At 42.5% G+C, this 21,516-nt stretch overlaps 2 protein-coding genes and 1 pseudogene across 6 annotated transcripts in view; 1 reads left to right on the plus strand and 2 right to left on the minus strand.

The window, feature by feature from the left end:
- LOC124034742 (SLIT-ROBO Rho GTPase-activating protein 1-like) overlaps positions 1 to 4,253 on the minus strand; it is a 152,919-nt gene extending 148,666 nt beyond the window's left edge. For all 5 annotated transcript variants that reach the window (XM_046348257.1, XM_046348256.1, XM_046348255.1 and 2 more), the window contains exon 1: positions 3,695 to 4,253. In XM_046348257.1, coding sequence (XP_046204213.1) covers positions 3,695 to 3,758 — 64 coding nt within the window. In that variant the 5' untranslated portion in view covers positions 3,759 to 4,253. The remainder of the gene's footprint in view (positions 1 to 3,694) is intronic.
- Positions 4,254 to 8,765: 4,512 nt separating this feature from the next.
- LOC124040764 lies at positions 8,766 to 12,648 on the minus strand (annotated as a pseudogene).
- An 818-nt stretch (positions 12,649 to 13,466) lies between these two features.
- On the plus strand, positions 13,467 to 16,624 carry LOC124034797 (cytochrome b-c1 complex subunit Rieske, mitochondrial-like). The gene is made up of 2 exons (XM_046348259.1): positions 13,467 to 13,715; positions 15,906 to 16,624. The coding sequence occupies exons 1-2, from the start codon at positions 13,550 to 13,552 to the stop codon at positions 16,514 to 16,516; spliced, it is 777 nt and encodes a 258-aa protein (XP_046204215.1). The 5' UTR covers positions 13,467 to 13,549; the 3' UTR covers positions 16,517 to 16,624.
- Positions 16,625 to 21,516: the final 4,892 nt, after the last annotated feature.

The following is a 21,516-nucleotide window of genomic DNA, read 5'->3' on the forward strand; positions in this document are numbered from 1 at the left end:
GTGTGCATACATTCTACGTATGGGTGGTCCCGGGGATCGAACCCACTACCCTGGCGTTACAAGCGCCATGCTCTACCAACTGAGCTACAGAAGGGGGGCATTTGGACCAGCATTTGGACCAGCAAGGACCAGCATTTGGGGGGGGGCAGTTTACAAGCACCACTGTGGCTGTAAAAGAGGACAGGGCCAAGGAGGGAGTCTACGGATGGGCTTTGAGGGATTCTGGAAGTGTGCCCTCACCCATTGAAGCTTAATGAAGACCAGTGATACTAGCAAGAGCAGTGTGCGGGTTTCTTTTTTCTCATCTACCCCCACCCATTGCCTTGCATACATATGGACAACAGTCCCAGCCATTCTCATCTTCAATGCCGAGGGGTGAGCCTCTTATTTCAAAGGCAGTGGGGAAGACCACAGGGGCACCCTTTATGATGGTTTGGGACAGGACCCCGGTCAGCAACTTGTGGGGGGGGGGCGACAGGCACAGCCAGGCCACGGAGAGCATGCCATCGCTAGACATCAAACCAACAAGAGGGGCCTCTGGGGCCAAGAGAGAACAGACAGGGGAAAGTTGTTGTTCTCTGTTCAGCTGGTCACAGGGACAGGATGACAGATGAAGTCTCATTTCACCCACACCCCTCAACTAGCTTAAATACTAATGAACTATCCATCATTTAATAATAATACATAATATATAGGCCTAAAGGTTCCCGAGTAGCACAGCAGTCTAAGGCACTGCATATCAGTGCAAGAGGCATCACTACCGACCCTGGTTTGATTACAGGCTGTATCATAACCGGCCGTGATTGGGAGTCCCATAGGGCGGCACACAATTGGTCCAGCGTCATCCGGGTTAGGGTTTGGCCGGGGTAGGCCATCATTGTAAATAAGAATTTGTTCTTGACTGAATTGCCTAGTTAAATAAAAGGTCAAATAAAATTCACATTTTAAAAAACATGATGTTCAGTTTAGAGTTGTAGATTCCTGTAATATCACCTATGAATAATTTCCTCTAACCTTGAATGCAAAATAACTTCAACTTAAATTCCATTTGGTGGGGAAGGATAAAAAAGCTTCTCCTGGAAGATGCTTAAGAAAAGAATGTCAGTTGAATGACAGATTAGGCTCTGATTGAAAACACTGCCAGCCGGCCAAGAGAGACTGCCAAAGCCAGACAGCAAAGAACTAGAGAGGATGAAATATGAGGATAAACTATTGACTTGAATAATAATCACTCTTAGCTTTTCTCCATACAGCTCTCAGAAGTTGTCAGTAGAAAGAGTAGGAAATGCTTTATATTTATTTTTAAGTAGAATCACTGGAGTTGGTGTCAGGCATAACTGTCCGATGGACAATGATGGTGGTTGCACTGCCAGTTGATAGGATAGTGGAGGTTGAGAAGGTCCTCTAAAACAACTATTTGTCCAAATAAAGCATACCAGTCCTCATCTTCCAAAAGAGAGGCTGCGAGGCTGGGAACTAGCACATCAAACATATTCCTCTCATTTCCTCTGGGGTTGCTTGAGGTTCTGCTCCTTGAGTAATCAATGTCTGTACAAAACTTGCCTCTGGCTTCAGATATATGCTTTGGCAAATAGAGACACCCATTAAAAGATGCTACAAAACTGGAGTGCCAAAAATATTTCACAACCTTGGGTTTACAATGAATGGAGAATGTTGTGTTTTTAGTAAGTATTTTACAAATACAACTCATGACTTATGTCTGCAACACCAAAGGTATTTGTGTGTAAAATTAGATAGTGACAGCTTTAGCAGAGTTTGGAACAGCACAACAGCATTAATCTCAAGGGTCAAGATTATGTTGAATAAAAGAGCCAAGGAATTTGTACAAATCAAGAGGCTGGGAGTAGCGACTGATGGCAATCTTCCATGAACATTAGATTATTTTTAAATCCAAGTATAGCCACTTTCAGCTCTTCACACAGACTAGCCTATGGACAAATGATAAGGGAGATATCACATGCTTCCCCTTATTTCCAAATGACACTGACAATCACATTATATACTTTTACTTCATGCTGCCTACCACTATTCATGAAAAACAAAATGGCTATATAGGATGAATATACAACAAATCTAAGGTAAATGTCTGGAACACACAGTTTTTACACAGAGTATACAAAAGTTAAAGATTTGCAATGCAAAGACAACAAGAAAGGTATGCAGATAAAAGGACATTGCCAATATCATGGAGCTACTCATGGGGTAAATCAATCTTTCAAAAAAAGTCATATGGGGAAAACTATTACTATCTATTGAGGCCAAATAACTCAACTTCAAAACCAACAGAGTGAGATCAAGGCTGATCCACCATAGAGTAACAGGTTGTCTCTGTGTGCTATATTCAGACCTCTGTTCCCCAAGAGGAATGCTCCAGTTGTATCAGCTGTGTTATTATTACCCCATTTGGCTCGATTTGCATGACAAACGGGAGGTTCCGCACCCACAGTGTCCCTTATGACTGTGCATCACCCTTCCAATACAGCTGAAAGGCCTTAGTCATCACAAGCGAAGGGGCTATACACATTCCTCGCAAATGAGAGCTTCTGCTCAAGTGTACACAATCTGGTAATTCCTCAAGCAGCATTGCCTGCCCCCCTCCCCTCGGCCTCTCTCTGGGTTTAAGGTTTGCTATGGAGACGTGAATAGGTGGTATGTCAGAGCTCCCAACAGCTCTGGAGAACGCAGTTCCTTGGCCAGGGCCAAGTCCCCATGGTTACCACAGAGCAGCAGTAACTGCCCCTTTTCTGTGTACATTTGTCTGGGGGAAAAAGCCTCTTGTATGTTTGCAGGGGGTTTGGAGCGTGAAAAAGTTGGGAAATTAATGTTAATGGCCCCAAGCCAAGTATCAAAAGAAGCACCTGTATAAATTATGTATAAGCACCAGGTTTTATTGTTTGCGTTTGTTATTTTGAGACCCATGCTAGTTTGAGGTGACAAGAACACTACAAAGCAGAGCCATTTAAATCAGAACGTTCTGTTAAAAAGGATTAGGACACGCCTAAAATAAGATGTGGCTACCTTTACAGACCTGGGCTGCAGACAATGCCTGATGAAGGTATATTTGAAACAAGTCATACAAAACACAAGGAAGGCAAATGAAGTGAACCTAAATTAAAGGATAGAGAATTTGACAACAGTGGGAATGAAAGGGAACAGAGTACGCCTGACAAATCGAGAGCTTGATAGTATAAGGTTCTATCTGCAAAGATAATTCTGAAATAATTGGCATTCATTGGTTTGAATGGTGTCAAATTGTTATATTTTATTATTACGAATTTAACATCATTTGGGGTATTTAGAGTACTATATAGTACTATTCTGTTCAATATTCTGTCAATAACTCAATGTTGACAAATGCAGTTAGAACCTTAGTCCCAAACGCTTGAAATGTTAATCTTTCAAACAAAATATATCTTTCTATCTACTGGTAAATAGGTCTCTCAAACTGGTATATAATATTGGACACAAACACAGAATATAACAGTTTGTTAGAGTCTTCTTTAGTAGCCCAATCATATTGTTGATCTCTCATCAGTGAGTCTGGCAAAAGCTTTACGGAGCACAGGGTCAGCCAGGCTATATATCTCATACTCTTGAGTTTAGACAAAGCTCACTAAATTAACCCCATAATGGGGCTAAAAATCAAAGTAGGCGAAATGTAAAACAAATTTACCTTTAACTTGACTCTCGTAATCAGCAATGATTTCTTTATCCTTTTTGAACTTTGTATTAGACATTTTCGGGTCGATTCAGAGTGGTTAGGAAATTCAACTATTAAAAGGCTAGTCTTGCTGCACGCCTATAACACCCGAAGCATCACACAGATTGCGTAGTTTTCCCCTACCAAACAACAATTTGTAGCCACGAAAACTCGGCGCCAATTTTCAAATTAGATTTATTCCCTTGTAAAGTAGCTATTCGAGAAAACGTTTAGTCCATTGTTCTCCTTATACACGAGTAGTCCTAGAAAAGGAGGCCAACACGAAATCCTGATATCAATCAATGAAATCACTGATAACTGCTGGCAATGCCAGGCAGTGCGGAGATGTCGCGTTGATGCAACTGCATAACCTTTAATAATCCGATAAATAGAAATCTTCAATGTGGTGAGAGGCGCGCGGTTTTATTGCACGCGGCACCAAGGTAGTACACGGCAACTGTACGTCACGTGTCATATATATATATCGTCCTTTTGGTGCTCTCTAGTTTCCCGGGTCCCACACTTCCCATTTGCTTCGTTTTCCCAGACAAAACAGACTGCAGCACAGCTGCCACAGACTCCGTGTGGAAATGGGAGGGATCGAAGAGGAATAGAGGAAACAAGAGATGGATTGACATGATTTGTATCTAACCAGTAGTACCACTTATGTTTTCGGGCTAATTTCAGTGAAATTCCTGCTGGATTTTCTCCAGCCATGTATGATCCACATACGCCCCAAGGCAGTGTTGATATTATAAACACGCATGTAAAATTTGTAAGTCGCTCTGGATAAGAGCGTCTGCTAAATGACTTAAATGTAAATGTATCAAAGTTGCATCAGTGACATTGGAATGATTATACAAAGTAACTGCTACCAGTGTTACAATGTTTCCATTGGCCTTGGGGGTTTCTACACTTAAAAATGACTGTAAGAAAGAATCAATATATTCAACATAATATTGTAGTTTTAATTCTTTATATTAGAAGTTATCCATCTATCCTCACTGTGCTGTGTGGCATTTTCATTATGTCTATGGTACCACACTAGCACCTACGGATCTGTGTAACAAAAAAAGATTTACCTTATGTAAAAGTGGCATCAGTTTATGTACAGTTGTTTTCTTTACCAGGATCAATGTCCCTGATGAGGGCCCTATGAGAAAATGGAGCATATTTGGTGATAAGCATGCTTTATGAGAAGAAACCTCTTAATATGTATTTAATATAACCAAGTGTTAATTCTGCTCACTATACCTGTACATTCAACAAAACAATATGTACTGAAATGACTGTGGTTCTATAACTCCATCTGCAGGAGATCATGTTATGGTGCAGATTCATTCTTTCCAGTCTCATGTGCACATATCCTATTAAATCATTTAAAAAGTTATACAGGTTTTAATGGAAAGACAAACATTGCACAACATTTCACATAAAAGGAACAGTGTTCATTATTCAAGCTACATTTCATTAGCAGCATGAACACATATTAGGATATGGTTTACAGCAATTGCATTGGAGATACACTTACCGCTGTCACAATAACAAACCCTACATAACAGTTTAAAGATGGATCTATGACTAAACATAAAAGGAAAATGAGATATCCAGCTGACAAATATCGAGATGGGTAAAAAATTCTAAAAGGCCCATCACAATACTGCTTTGAATTGTGTGCATTCAGTATATGTAAGTTCAACCACAATTAAAGTGCTTTGAAAGGCTGGTCATGACACACATCAACACCATCATCCCGGACACCCTAGAACCGCACCAATTCGCATACCATCCCAACAGATCCACAGATGACGCAATCTCAATTGCACTTCACACTGACCCCTCCCACCTGGAAAATACAGGAAATAACTTTGTGAGAATTCTGTTCATAGACTACAGCTCAGCGTTCAACACCATAGTCCCCTCCAAGCTCATCACCAAGCTCGGGGTCCTGGGACTGAACACCTCCCTCTGCAACTGGATCCTGGACTTCCTGACGGGCCGGGCCCCAGGTGGTGAGGATAGGCAACACACCTCCGCCACACTTACCCTCAACATGGTGGCCTCTCAGGGGTGTGTGCTTAGTACCCTCTTGTACTCGCTGTTCACCCACGACTGCCTGGCTGTGCACGAATCCAACACCATCACGTTTGCTGATGACACGATGGTGGTAGGCCTGATCACCGTAGGAGATGAGACAGCCTACAGAGAGGTCAGTGATTTGGCAGTGTTGTGCCAGGACAACAGCCTCTTCCTCAACATCAGTAAGACCAAGGAGCTGATAGTGGACTACAGTAAAAAGAAGGGAGAGCACATCCCCATTCACATTGACAAAGGCTGTAGTGAAGCGGGTCGAGAACTTGAAGGCACTTGGCGCCCACATTACTAAGGAATTACATGGTTCACACACAACCGCACAGTCGTTTAGAGGAAATTGTCGCTCTCCTTTTCCCCCTCAGGAGGCTGAAAAGATTTGGCATGGGCCCTCACATCCTCAAAAGGTTCTACAGCTTCACCATCAAGAGCCTCTTGAATGGCTGCATCACCGCTTGGCATGGCAAATGCACTGCCCTCGACTGCAAAGTGCTACATCCAGGACTTCTCTTTCAGGCGATGTCAGAGGAAGGCCCCAAAAAATTGCCTAAGACTTCAGCCACCCAAGCCTTAGACTGTTCACACTACTACCGTCCGGCAAACGGTACCAGTATGGGCTCACGGAACAATAGGCTCCGAGACAGCAGTTTTATGGCTTGGGGTAGAAGCTAAATAGTTTATGAAATGGTTATCCAACTATCTGCATTGACCCTACGAGAACAGGACACAAGGAGTATGCAATTGAGATCTTCCCATACACTATATACAGTACCTTTGGAAAGTATTCAGACCCTTTGAACTTTCTCAGAATTTTGTTGTTACAGCCTTATTCTAAAATATCAATCTACACATATCCCATAATGACAAAGAAAAAAAACAGGTTCAGAAATTGAAGCAAATGTATAAAAAATAAACATTGAAATATCACATTTACATAAGTATTCAGACCCTTTACTCAGTACTTTGTTGCAGCACCTTTGGCAGCGATTACAGCATCAAGTCTTCTTGGGTATGACGCTACAAGCTTGAAAAACCTGTATTTGTGGAGTTTCTCCAATTCTTCTCTGCAGATGCTCTCAAGGTCTGTCAGGTTGTATGGGTGTTGCTGCACAGCTATTTTCATGTCTATCCAGAGATGTATGATCGGGTACCATCCTTATGGTGATGCATGGTGGTTGGCAGGGACTGGGAGACAAGTCAAGATTGAGAACGGAGCAAAGTTCAGAGAGATCCTTGACGAAAACCTGCTCCATAGTGCTCAGAACCTCAGACTGGGGCCAAGGTTCACCTTCCAACAGGACAACGACCCTAAGCACACAGCCAAGACAACACAGGAGTGGCTTCGGGACAAGTCTCCGAATGTCCTTGAGTGGCCCAGCCAAAGCCCATACTTAGGGCTTTGCCAACCACCATGCATCACTATAAGGATGGTACCAGGTTTTCTCCAGATGTGACGCTTGACATTCAGGCCAAAGAGTTCAATCTTGGATTCATCAGACCAGGGAATCTTGTTTCACGTGGTCTGAGAGTCTTTAGGTGCCTCTTGGCAAACTCCAAGCGGGCTGTCATGTGCCTTTTACTGAGAAGTGGTTTCCATCTGGACACTACCATAAAGGCCTAATTGGTGGAGTGATGAAGAAATAGTTGTCCTTCTGGAAGGTTCTCCCATCTCCACAGAGGAACAATAGAGCTCTGCCATAGGGTGACCATAGGGTTCTTGATCACCTCCCTGGCCCTTTTCCCTTGATTGCTCAGTTAGTCTGGACGGCCAACTCTAGGAAGAGCCTAGGTGGTTACAAACGTATTTCATTTAAGAATGATGTAGCTCATGGCTTGGTTTTTGCTCTTTTTTATTTTCAATGTTTTCGCTTTGTCATTATGGAGTATTGTCTATAGATTGCTGAGAAATGTATTTGATTTAATCCATTTTAGAATAAGGCTGTAACGTAACAAAATGTGGGAAAAGTCAAGGGGTCTACAAACACCGGCAAAACGCAGCCAAAACAAGCTCGCAAGTGATTATTTTGGTAAAAGTTTAGTTTAGTAAGAAAAAGACTGGAAAATCACCAGGAATTCAGCAAAAAACAATGGGAAATCTGTTCCCAAATAATCCCACAAATAAAAGAAGAGACAATTGATCGTGTCTCAACATAATCAAGGTATGAAGTTATTATTTTCAAATACATCTATTTTTGGGCTTATGTGTTGTCAAATTTCCTTGTAAAAACTGCTACGTTTTTTTACTTGAGTCTTATCATCTATCCTGATGTCTAGTCACTTTACTCTGCCTTAATGTACACATCTACCTCAAATACCTCGTACCGCTGCACATTGATCTGGTATTGGTACAATCTGCATATACCTTAATTCTTGTGTATTTTATTTCTCATGCTAGTTAATACATTTTTAAAAGTGCATCATTGGGAAGGGTTAGGAAGCAAGCATTTCACGGTAAAGTCTACACCTGTTGTATTTGATACATGTAACAAATACAATTGTATTTGTTGTCTAGTGGTAGCTTTACAAATTACCCACATAAACCCCAAGAAATTTGGCTTCTCTCCCTGAAGACACTTAAAATGAAATCCACATTGTTCCTTGTAAGGATGATCCATTTTCCTCTGAGCTGTAAGTTTCTCTCTCAGTTGTTTTTGAAGAACACCTCCTTAAATCAAATGACATTTTATTGGTCACATACACATGGTTAGCAGATGCTAATGCGAGTGTAGCGAAATGCTTGTGCTTCTAGTTCCGACAGTGCAGTAATACCTAACAATTCCCAAACAACTACATAATACACACAAATCTAAAGGGATGGAATAAGAATATGTATATAAATATATGGATGAGCGATGGCCAAGCAGCATAGGCAAGATGCAATAGATGGCATAAGATACAGTATAAACATATGAGATGAGTAATGTAAGATATGTAAACATTATTAAAGTGGCATTGTTTAAAGTGACTAGTGAGTCTCTATGTAGGCAGCAGCCACTCTGAGTTAATGATTGCTGTTTAGCAGTCTGATGGCCTTGAGACAGAAGCTGTTTTACAGTCTCATGCTCCCAGATTTGATACACCTGAAATGACCTCACCTTCTGGATGGTAGCTGGGTGAACAGGCAGTGGCTCGGGTGGTTGTTGTCCTTGATGATCTTTTTGGCCTTCCCGTGACATCGGGTGATGTAGGTGTCCTGGACGGCAGGTAGTTTGCCCCCGGTGATGCGTTGTGCAGACCGCATCACCCTCCGGGGAGCCTTGCGGTTGACCTCGAAGACCTCGGTGAACCTGTCCTTCATCTGCAGGTGGAAACTGCTATACCACTCCAGCAGTCTCTTCCTCCTCTCAGTCCTCTCCTCCTGACTCATCCCCTTCTCCTTCTCCAGGAGTCCTGGCAGCTCCTTATAGTCCTTGCGAAAGATGAAGAGGGCTCCTGCAGCTTTGAGGAGATGCAGTGGGGAGCTGTGTGCAGCAGAGCACCCACCTGGAGTCACAATGTCCTCCACCACGGGCACCGAACCATAGGCACAGCCTCGTAGATGCGGTAGCACTCCAAGTAGATTTCCACCGGGCAGAGGGTGAGCTTGCTTTGGGCCAGGGCTGTCTGGTACCGTCTCAGACTCTTTGCTGTCTCCTGAGGAAGCCACCTGATGCAGGAGAGGAGGAGGAATGACTGTAAGGAATAGTGAGCAGAGGGTTAATTTAATGTATTACACGTTTAAACGATAAGTCAATAGAGTAATAGGGGAGTAATGAGCAATTGGTCAGAGATGTGGGAGAAATGTGTCTATACAGTGAGCCTGAAATAGGATACTTGTTATTTGGCCATTAGCCCAGTTTTATTGCAAGGAATTGTAATTGGTCAACCACAGGCTAGGGCTAGGTTATAAACTACATCCTGTCACTTTGTTCACTGGAGAGAACCACTGAGGACAGGGGAGCATGACAATCTACCATATACCTCTCAGCATAACATCTATGATTTATAACAAAAAATAAAAAATAAAAATAAAATAATAATAAAATTAAAAAAATAATCTATTTTCATACACCTGATTTGCTTTGTAGTCTGTGTAATTAAAGAACAACATCAACTGCTAACACAAAGATCAAAATAGTTTAACTTTATTTGAGGATGTCAGAGTTGGTATTTTATTGGTAAACAAGGCCTAATAACAAAGAGTATTTCCAGTGAAGTGAGCCAGGATGCAAAAATTGGACTGAAAACCATTACCGTGAACTGAAACAGACGGTGTGCGACAGCGACATACTTCTCCCAGGCAGTAATGATGCACTATTTGTCCAGTCCTGTTTTTTTTTCTAGATCCCCATTAGTGTTTCCCTCGAGAAGTTCTTGTAGACGGTTCCCAAAAAGTTACAGAGGAAGGGCCTGGTGGAGTTCACCATCTGGGAGTTTGCCGTGACTACAGGAAACTGCCTGTATCTGAAAAGAGAGAGACATAGAAATCCACAGTCAAATAACACTTTTTTTCTGGTACAATGGATAGGTATGGTGTACTGAAATGGAAACATGCGCTAAATTAAAGGTGTATGGTGAGGGTAAAAGACAAACAAGAAGAGAGGAACTCTAAGATCATGAGAAAATAAATCTGGGTCCATATTCAAAGTGCTAATCAGTTTCCCCGTCCATATAATTATATCAAACTGATCCTAGATCAGCACTCATACTCTAAAACCTTGTTACATGGCCCCAGATCCCAGAAAAGAAGACATACGTGGCTACTCCAACAGGCCACTGGAAGACATCCTTGTCATTGACCCAGGGGCTTCCATAGACCAGGAAGAGCAGGTCCACGAAGACCCCATGCCTCCTCAGGTAGATGCTGATCCAGTCCTTTGTGCAGCGCTTGCTGCCTAGCAGTACCACAGCTAAACAGTTTACAGAATCAACCCACATGAGGGTCTGGATGTGTTGCAACCACCGGGTAGCGCAGGGGATCTTCTGTTGCTCCTGGTCATTCAGCACCAGAACCACACTGTCTGTGTCCAAAGGAACGTGGCCCTGGATCACCGCTGGGCCTGTGTAGAAACTATAGACAAAGAAAAGAAAAAGCGAGAGAAAGAGATAGATAGAGAAAGGGTGGGAGGGGGGCATAGTGCCTTCTTCTTCTCCGGCCGATGAGAATAACTGACATCAGCAAGATCATATGTATCTTTTATTATGACATAAGTCTAATTTGTGATGCCTTACGTGAAATATATCTCCCCCTCTCTCCACTATGCTTGTTACAGTATGTTGGTGGGGTTGACGGGCCCTTCTAAAATATGTTCCCAAAGGAAAAGTCCTGAAAGAAGAGAGGAGTTACTTCGGTGTGACAATGTCCATAATAATTTGTGTTTTACACCATCATGTAGCTTAACTGTTACTGCAAGAGGAGATATCAAGCAATACTGGACAACTTGTCACAGAGCATCACTAAAAAGGCATGGCTTACCTATGGCAGCTATCCCCCAGATTTGAGATTTGTATCTCTTGGGCCTGTTTTTGTCAATGAGCTCCTGGTATATTGTCTGAAAGCCTCCCTCCGTTTGAGAAGAGCAGAGATATCATCAGCCTGCTCAGCCTCCCAAGGGTTCCACTCCTCATCCCCATTGTATGGAGCCACAACACCATCACCTGTAATCACCAAAACAACAGAACAATAACAACATTAGAGCTAGCTAGCTTTTGGCCTTCAGTAGCCAATTCACATGACCTGTCCAAAACCATCTCCAGGTATTCACGTGTTGTTTTTATAATTTTATATACAGTACCAGTCAAAAGTTTGGACACACCTACCCATTCATTGTTTTTTCTTTATTTGTACTATTTTCTACATTGTAGAATAATAGTGAAGACATCAAAGCTATGAAATAACACTAATTGAATCATGTAGTAAGCAAAAAAAAAGTGTTAAATTAAAATATATTTCACATTTGAGGTTCTTCAAAGTAGCCACTCCTTGCCTTAACAGCTTTGCACACTCTTGGCATTCTCTCAAACAGCTTCATGAGGTCACATGTAATGGATTTAATTTAACAGGTGTGCCTTGTTAAAAGTTAATTTGTGGAACTTCTTTCCTTCTTAAATGTGTTTGAGACAAACCAGTTGTGTTGTGACAAGGTAGGGGTGGTATACAGAAGATTGCCCTTTTTGGTTACATACCAAGTCCATATTATGGCAAGAACAGCTCAAATAAGCAAAGAGAAATGACAGTCAATTGCAGATTTTGCTGCCAGGAGGCAGAGTCATTAAATCGTTTATTTTGGGACTGTCCATATGTCGCTCGTTTTTGGTCACAGGTCCAGGAATGGCTTAGGAATTGCAACAGTGAAGAGGTGACTGGGATACTGGCCTTCTAGGCAGAGTTGCAAAGAAAAAGCCATATCTCAGACTGGCCAATATAAAGAAAAGATGGACAAAAGAACACAGACACTGGACAGAGGAACTCTGCCTAGAAGGCCAGCATCCCGGAGTCGCTTCTTCACTGTTGATGTTGAGGCTGGTGTTTTGCGGGTACTATTTAATGAAGCTGCCAGTCGAGGACTTGTGAGGCGTCTGTCTAGTTTGAGAAACACTAATGTACTTGTCTTCTTGCTCAGTTGTGCACCGGTGCCTCGCACTCCTCTTTCTATTCTGGTTAGAGACAGTTTGCGCTGTTCTGTAAAGGGAGTAGTATACAGCGTTGTACGAGATCTTGTGTTTCTTGCCAATTTCTGACATGGAATAGCCTTCACATCTCAGAACAAGAATAGACTGCCGAGTTTCAGAAGGAAGGTCTTTGTTTCTGGCCATTTTGAGCCTGTAATCGACCCACAAGTGCTGATGCTCCACATACTCAACTAGTCTAAAGGCCAGTTTTATTGCTTCTTTAATCACGACAACAGTTTTCAGCTTTCGGTTTTCAGCATAATTGCAAAAGGGTTTAGCCTTTTTAAATTATAAACTTGGATGAGCTAACACACCGTGCCATTGGAACACAGGAGTGATGGTTGCCGATAATGGACCTCTGTAAGCCTATGAAGATATTCCATTTAAAAAATCTACCCGTTTCCAGCTACACTAGTCATATACAACATTAATAATGTCAACACTGTATTTCTGATCAATTTCATATTATTTGAATGGACATTTTTTTTTTAAGACCCCAAACATATATCCGCAATATTAAAGCTGATCCACCCCCTGAAAAAAAACGCATAAATCCCGCCTATTTATACAATTTATCCTCTTAAATGTGATAAACCTAAACACACTGCTAACCTTATGGCTAACCTCAAATAATAAGAACAAAAAAGCACATTTTTGTTTAAAGGATTTGTTACGATATTGCCAAAGATGAACTAACTACTTATTTGCGATATAGACATACGATACTTTGTGGCTGTAGTATCTAGCTATGTGGAAACATTCATAAAGCGACTGTTTACAGTTCAAGGACCCAGCTCAAATGCTGGCATAAGAATTGCCGGAGAAAAATTACAAACTTTTTGGAATTAATCTACGTGAAGCATCCTTTTTATTACGAAATAAGTCACCTATTTTATATTTTGATAATTAATGCGACTATTGAGGCATAATGGTAGCTAAAAACTATATAAATTGCTAACAGTATCCTAAAATATACGTCAGAATTTTACGCAGGCCGATCGACCTGCCAATAAATGGAGGAACTCACGGGTCTTTTCAAAGGTCGGTGTGTCCCCCAACGGAGTTAAAGTACTGGTTCGGATAAAGATGCTGTCCTTAGCCGCTCGTTCTGGGGCTTTGTCCCCATACTTGCAGGCGACCAATGTAGCTGTGAATGGATCCCTCAAAGCACTGCTCCCTGGAGCGGTGAAGGGAGATTCACTGCTGAAATCCAGCTCACAGAAGACGCCCGCTATTTCAGCTTGCGTTAGTGGTAAGGTCGCATTCAGGAAACTAGCTTGCTAACTGCTGATCTTGGGCAATGTATATTTTGATTTTTTTAACCCGCCTCAATGTCAGTGATTACATTTTTTGGGGGGGGTGTTGTCTCAACCAGACCTTTTGGTACTTTGCTCCTTGGCTTTAGTTTAGGTTGATATGGTTCGTCTTGTCAACTTCATGTTGTGACCAAGACATGGCGCCCTGGGTGGACTTGTCAACATCCTGTATAAGAAGCTTAACTATTACATATGAATACAAACTCCTCGTAAAATCAGCTACATTCTACATATCAAACGTTGCACTGTCTAATAGGCAGCAGAGCCGACCGCCTGAGTATAGGGGTAATAAATTTTTTTTTTAAATTTTACCTTTATTTAACCAGGCAAGTCAGTTAAGAACACATTCTTATTTTCAATGACGGCCTGGGAACAGTGGGTTAACTGCCTGTTCAGGGGCAGAACGACAGATTTGTACCTTGTCAGCTCGGGGGTTTGAACTCGCAACCTTCCGGTTACTAGTCCAACGCTCGAACCACTAGGCTACACTTCCTGTGTAGATTAAAACACCGCGGTGCCGACGGGAGCTATGGCTCAGAAAATGTACCTCAATTCAGGGATGATGTTTCTCTCAGAATTATCCCAACTGATACACCGAGCAAAAAAAAAAAAACTTAACTGTATTTTTTTGTCTTCATGCTATGAAGCAGAAGCCACAGTAGCCATTTTGGAATGGCAGTGTCCGCCAATCCGCTCCTTTGTTGTTCAACGTGACGTGTCTCCGTAAAGGCTTCTGCAAGGTTCGGAAATTCCGGAGGATGAGGGTCAAGGACCGGAATGGTCTGTAGTGGCAAGACATAGGAAGAAGAGCTCGTGATACCGAAAGCAGTGGAGCATCTAGTAAAGAAGGCCATGGTAGGAAGCAAGTGTAATGTGGTGAGTGTTTGAGACCACATGGCCTCACTCACACTGTATTCGACTAAATGTTTTAGTTAATTTTTTTATTTCATCTTTTATTTAACCAGGTAACGTTAAGCTAGTAGTGCAGCATTTAGTTGACGCCAGGTGCAGAGACAGGCTAGAGGCTCAGAGATATAGAGCAAGTCATAATGTATTGTATGCAGAGGCTGTAAAACAGATTGTTGGAACTACACTGGCATGATGAAGCTTCCATAGCTGTTCCTTTAGTAAGTAGACCTAATATCGGGGCTGGTGTTTCTGCTGGTCCTGGTGTGGTTTGGAGGTTGCGCTCATGAAAAATTGCACTCATGAATGTGCGGTGTCAAAGGGCACTTTGATGATAAAGTTGACATCATAGCTTTTATTGGTAAGGTTATCAATATCAAATTTTATTTGTCACATACACATGGTTAGCAGATGTTAATGCGAGTGTAGCGAAATGCTTGTGCTTCTAGTTCCGACAATGTAGTAATAACCAACAAGTAATCTAGCTAACAATTGCAAAACTACAACCTTATAGACACAAGTGTAAGGGGATAAAGAATATGTACATAAAGATATATGAATGAGTGATGGTACAGAATATGACTCCGGTTGTGGAAATCAGAAATGCCAGGTTGAAGGTTGTGGAGATGGAAAAAGAGATTGGGGCTAACGGATATTACTGTTAGGATTGTTCAACATGTCAACAACCATTAAGGGTGGAGTGTTTCAGCACGATAAAGTGGGAGGATGACAAGTTAGTAGGGATTTAGTTTTATTTTCATGTTAATTCAGAATTGGGCAGATCATGATTGATCGTACATTCCAGCACAGTAGGTGGCTGCATGCACTTAAATTGTTTGCGGACTGCCATGATATCCTAGAAGAAAAATACGTTTGCTAGCAAGAGGATGAAAATGGCAGTTTCTTGAAACTGTTGTTCAATCCCTTGCTGTAACAGTTGGGGCAATTTTGAAGTGCACTTCCTTTGTCATCCCTGGATTGGGTAATGTTTTCTGAGCCATATCTCGTGCCGGCTCTGGGGTGTCTTAATCTACATAGGAAGACTGTGCGACCCTAGTGCAGCTGTAAGTAAGCGGGTCGGCTCTGTTGGCTACACTGTCTGCATGATCTCCAGTCACACAGCTTTGATTGTCATCACTCTTTTATGGATAAAGAACTCTAATAACGTGAACTATATTAAGTGTGAACATAATTTTGCATATTATATTTCTCATATGTAGCCACTGGTGGAATTCGCATGGCCCACACAGACATCAAGGTCCCAGACTTCTCTGACTACCGTCGTCCTGAGTTGCTGGACCCCAAGAAGTCCTCCCAGGAGAGCAGCGAGTCCAGGAAGACCTTCTCCTACCTGGTCACTGGGGCCACAGCTGTGGTGGGCGTCTACACAGCCAAGACGGTGGCCACCCAGTTCATCTCCTCTATGAGCGCCTCAGCCGACGTGCTGGCCATGTCCAAGATTGAGGTGAAGCTGGGAGAGATCCCAGAGGGTAAGAACATGACCTTCAAGTGGAGGGGCAAGCCTCTGTTCATCCGCCACCGAACTGAGAAGGAGATCGCCACCGAGGAAGCTGTGGATATGGCCATGCTACGTGACCCCCAACACGACAAGGACCGCGTAGCCAACCCGAAGTGGATCATCGTGATCGGTGTCTGCACCCACCTGGGCTGTGTGCCCATCGCCAATGCAGGAGACTACGGAGGATACTACTGTCCCTGCCACGGCTCCCACTACGACGCCTCAGGGAGAATTCGGAAGGGACCCGCACCTCTCAACCTAGAGGTGCCCTATTACGAATTCCCAGACGACGACACCGTTGTTGTGGGATAATGTTTGCACTCCATTACTTCCCTCACTAGTATATTTATTTGTTTTTTCAAATGGGTCTGTCTGAGAACTTAGGTTACTAATAAAGAGGCATTTTAAAATAACCTGAAACATGTTTTTGTGTATTTGTTCAAAGGTAAGATAAAACCAGTTAACATTGAATCCAGTGCTTTGCTCTCAGGTTACCTACTCTGGGTCGTCTTAAATCTCTTGCCAAAAATGGTTACTTTCTACATTTTGTCTGCAATGCTCTGAATTTTCCTGAAGAGTTTTAGGGCCTCCAGGATATCTTGGTAGGCTATAGTGTCAGGAATTAGGGTGGTTTGCCTCACTGAACTGGAGGAACATCATTCGAACTGCATATCAACAAACATTCCTGTTGCCTTTTATTGTCAAATGTACCTTTCAGATTGTAGACAGCAAACGGCAGTAGTGTTCACATTTGGATTGCTCCATGTCAAGGGGTGGTGATATTACCACCAACACGGGTAAGATGGGTATACACTGGCCTATTGGTATACATCGGTGTGAACATCAGTTTGTCAACATATAAGTTGAATGCATTCTTTATGGCACTGACTCAATTAAAGGACTGGTGTCAGTTTAAACCAAACTCTGAAGAAGGGTTAGGCCCCTATATTCTTAATGTTTAAACATGCAGAGTACACCAGTCTAGAAACAACTCACTTGATAAGTGGCAGCTTTCAGATGTAGCGTATGAGTGACTTCCAGAAGGTACATAATTAAATGGGTATATCTTTTCACAATTCTTAATTTGGGTAGTCCAAACAAAGGACAAACCTCTTGAAATAACAGTAATTTCATTAACCTGTTCTTTCAGTGTCTCCTTCCCTTCTCATGGACCATGGAGGTTTTCTTCCTTTAGTCTACAGCCCCACTATTACTAGTGTCTTGTCCTTCATTTGAAAATCTGCATTTGAGATTGTTCAAAATGGCATACCAGCATAATTTCCTTTGAAAACCCTAAAGAGATGTGCTCTCTGAACTCCCCTCAGAGGCCTTGTCAGTCTACATACTGCACCTCTGGCTGGTGCCCCTTGTTCACATAACCCTGGAGGTCAGCAGTCACCTGCTGCTGTAGGGTGGTGTTGCCCATGACCAGGACAGTCAGCTGGGCCATGTTGGCCAACTGGACATCACCCATGACAGAGTTTCTGACGATGCCCCGGGGTCAGTTCCATGATTGGAGGCAGCGGCATGAACTGGTCATTCAGCATCCCAGTAGGCCACTGACGGCACCCCCTGACCAATGATTCGGAAGAGGTAGGGAGATATGTCTGAAATAAAGCATCAGTTAAACAACCGTTTTAAATGTTACAGACCACAAGCCATTGTTTCTACGAGTTAGTTTGTGCACAATTCTTATGATTATTTTGAAGTGTATGGTCTAAGTGATCTCACCCTTCGACATGGAGCATTATTCACAGTTGGCTACTAACAATATTAGTTAGGAATTTTCATTGAGCTGACAAGCATTCTTTTAATTTTGATAATCCCCAGTGAACTTGAGTTTCAAATTCCTTGGTGTCCACATCGCCAATTAACTATCATGGTTTAAACACACAGAGACCGTCGTAAAGACTGCACAACAACGCCGTTTCCTCTTCAGGAGACTGGAAAGAATTGGCATGGGTCCCCAGATCCTCAAAGTTCTAAAGCTGTACTGTCAAGAGCATCCTGACCGGTTGCATCACCGCCTGGTATGGCAAATGCTCTGCATCTGACCATAAGGCGCTACAGAGGGTAGTGCATACAGCCCAGTACATCACTGGGGCCAAGCAGCTTCCTGCAATCTAGGAACCTATATACTAGGCGGTGCCAGAGGTAGGCCCCAAAAAATTGTCGGACTCCAGTCACCCAAGTCAGACTATTCTCACCCCCCCCCCTTTTATTTTACAGTGCTGCTACACAGTTATCTATGCATAGTCACTTTACCCCACCTACATGTACAAATTACCTCGACTAACCTGTATCCCCGCACATTGACTCAGTATTGGTAACCCCTGAATATAGCGTCATTTTACTTTTATACATTTAAAAAAATGTATTTAGTAACTTTTCTTAAGCCTATTTCCAGGAATGCATTGTTGGTTAAGGGCTTGTAAACTAAGCATTTCATGGTAAGGTCTACACCGGTTGTATTTGGCACATGTGACATAACATTTGATTTGAATAGCAATGCCAAGGGGGCCTCCAACCAGTCCTCTTGGAAAGGCTAGACCCCCTGCTGCCACGGCCCCTTCGTAAAATCACAGTGGCCTATATCTGCTGTTTTAGACAACTCAGAACACATCTTTTCTTCGTTGGGACATTCTGGGGAACAAAGGTTGAGGGTTCAGACCCACATTCTTCAATAATCAAATGGTTATGATGACTTAAAAAACAGAAGTGACATTTGAACAGCAGGAAATATGTGGCTACAATAAATAGATAAGCATTGTCAGGGTACTACAGCATAATAGAGATGTAAGTATTCTACTTGTTTCTGTTTTAGACATTTTAATTAACATTAATGCTAATTCCTATTTGCTACAGTTCAAGTTACAATGTATCAATTCATGATATGGGCTAATGATGAGGATACAAGTATCATTTGCTCTCTGACATTGCATGTGGGCTACACAGTGATAAGATACAAATACTGCAATATAAACTAATAGTCAAACTACCTTGCTGATGAACTAAAATCCTTATTAAACTGTATGCTTGCTAGATTTATTTTAAGGTTTGATGCCAGTCAAAATTAGTTATTTTTGTTTTTAACAATGTGCATATATCTCTCATTGGTTTTAAAGCCTCATTCTTGATTTCCATTGAGCCTTGTCACAGTCGTTTTGCATGGCCCGGTGCCCAAGGTGAGCGGAATTTTAGACTATTCCATTGTTCCTTAATGAAATTAGCATATAGCATCTCTAATACATTTGATTAAATATTGCTGGTAGAAGTTCTCTTTTTAATTGAATATTATTTACCTTTTATTTAACTAGGCATGTCAGTTATGAACAAATTCTTATTTACAATGACGGCCTACCAAAAAGTAAAAGGCCTCCTGCGGGGACGGGGGCCTATAAAAATATTGGACAAAACACACATCACGACAAGCGAGACAACACTACATAAAGAGAGACCTAAGACAACAGCATGGCAGCAACACATGGCAACCCAGCATGGCAGCAGCACAAAACAGGGTACAAACATTATTGGGCACAGACAACAGCACACAGGGAAACAAGGTAGAGAACAATACATCACGCAAAGCAGCCACAAGTGTCAGTAAGTGTCAATGATTGAGTCTTTGAATGAAGAGATTGAGAACTGTCCAGTTTGTGAGTTTGTTGCAGCTCGTTCCAGTCGTTCGCTGCCTCGAATGGAAAAGACGAGCGACCCAGGGATGTGTGCGCTTTGGGGACCTTTAACAGAATAGCAGAACGGGTGTTGTATGTGGAGGATGAGGGCTGCAGTAGATATCTCAGATAGGGGGGAGTGAGGCATAAGAAGGTTTTATAAAATAATCAACCAGTGGGTCTTGCAATGGGTATACAGAGATGACTAGTTTACAGAAGACTATAGAGTGCAGTGATGTGTCCTATAAGGAGCATTGGTGCCAAATTTGATGGCTGAATGGTACAGAACATCTAGCTGCTTTAGAGTACCCTTACCTGACGATCTATAAATTACGTCTCCGTAATCTAGCCTGGGTAGGATGGTCATCTGAATCAGGGTTAGTTTGTCAGCTGGGGTGAAAGAGGAGCAACTACGATAGAGGAAATCAAATCTAGATGTAACTTTAGCCTGCAGCTTTGATATGGGCTGAGAGAAAGACTCTGTACCGTCTAGCCATACTCCCAAGTATTTGCATGAGGTGACTACCTCAAGCTCACTCGAGAGACGCTAACGGAATCGGTGCAGCCAGCTGGTTTCTTCACGCATCGCGCAGACAGAAACAAACATCTTTCTGGGGCGTATGCCTTATGATTAACAAGACATGGTGTGATCACAACAACATACAAGAACTCAAGTTCTTCTGTTAACCTGACGTAGAATTCCTCACAATCAAATGTCGACCACATTATCTACCAAGGGAATTCTCTTTGATTATAATCACAGCTGTATATATTTCCCCCCAAGCAGACACATCGATGGCCCTGAACGAACAGTATTTGACTCTTTGCAAACTGGAAACCCCATATCCTGAGGCTGCATTCATTGTAGCTGGGGATTTTAACAAAGCTAATCTGAAAACAAGACTCCCTAAATTGTATCAGCATATCGATTGCGCAACCAGGGCTGGTAAAACCTTGGATCATTGCTATTCTAACTTCCACAACGCATATAAGGCCCTCCCCCGCCCTCCTTTTGGAAAAGCTGACCACTACTCCATTTTGTTGCTCCCTGCCTACAGACAGAAACTAAAACAAGAAGCTCCCGTGCTCAGATCTGTTCAACGCTGGTCCGACCAATCTGACTCCGCTTCAAGACTGCTTCGATCAGGTGGATTGGGATATGTTCCGCATTGCTTCCAACAACAACATTGATGAATACGCTGATTCGATGAGCAAGTTCATTAGAAAGTGCATTGACGATGTCGTTCCCATAGCAACGATTAAAACATTCCCAAACCAGAAACCGTGGATTGATGGCAGCATTCATGTGAAACTGAAAGCACGAACCACTGCTTTTAACCAGGGCAAGGTGACCGGAAACATGACCGAATACAAACAGTGTAGCTATTCCCTCTGCAAGGAAATAAAACAAACTAAGCGTCAGTATAGAGACAAAGTAGGGTCACAATTCAACGGCTCAGACACGAGGTATGTGGCAGGGTCTACAGTCAATCACAGATTACAAAAAGAAAACCAGCCCCGTCAAGGACCAGGACGTCTTGCTCGCAGGCAGACTAAATAACTTTTATGCCCGCTTTGAGGACAATACAGTGTCACTGACATGGCCCGCAACCAAAACATGCGGACTCTCCTTCACTG

This window comes from Oncorhynchus gorbuscha, linkage group LG01, assembly GCF_021184085.1.
Source record: "Oncorhynchus gorbuscha isolate QuinsamMale2020 ecotype Even-year linkage group LG01, OgorEven_v1.0, whole genome shotgun sequence".
NCBI classification, from domain to species: Eukaryota; Metazoa; Chordata; class Actinopteri; order Salmoniformes; family Salmonidae; genus Oncorhynchus; species Oncorhynchus gorbuscha.

What these genes read in the sequence shown, in the direction of transcription:
- LOC124034797 (XM_046348259.1), top strand. Translation starts at nt 13,550, where the DNA reads ATGCTGTCCTTAGCCGCTCGTTCTGGGGCTTTGTCCCCATACTTGCAG. An exon ending in TATTTCAGCTTGCGTTAGTG is followed by an intron (nt 13,716 to 15,905) that starts GTAAGGTCGCAT and finishes TCTCATATGTAG; the next exon opens with CCACTGGTGGAATTCGCATG.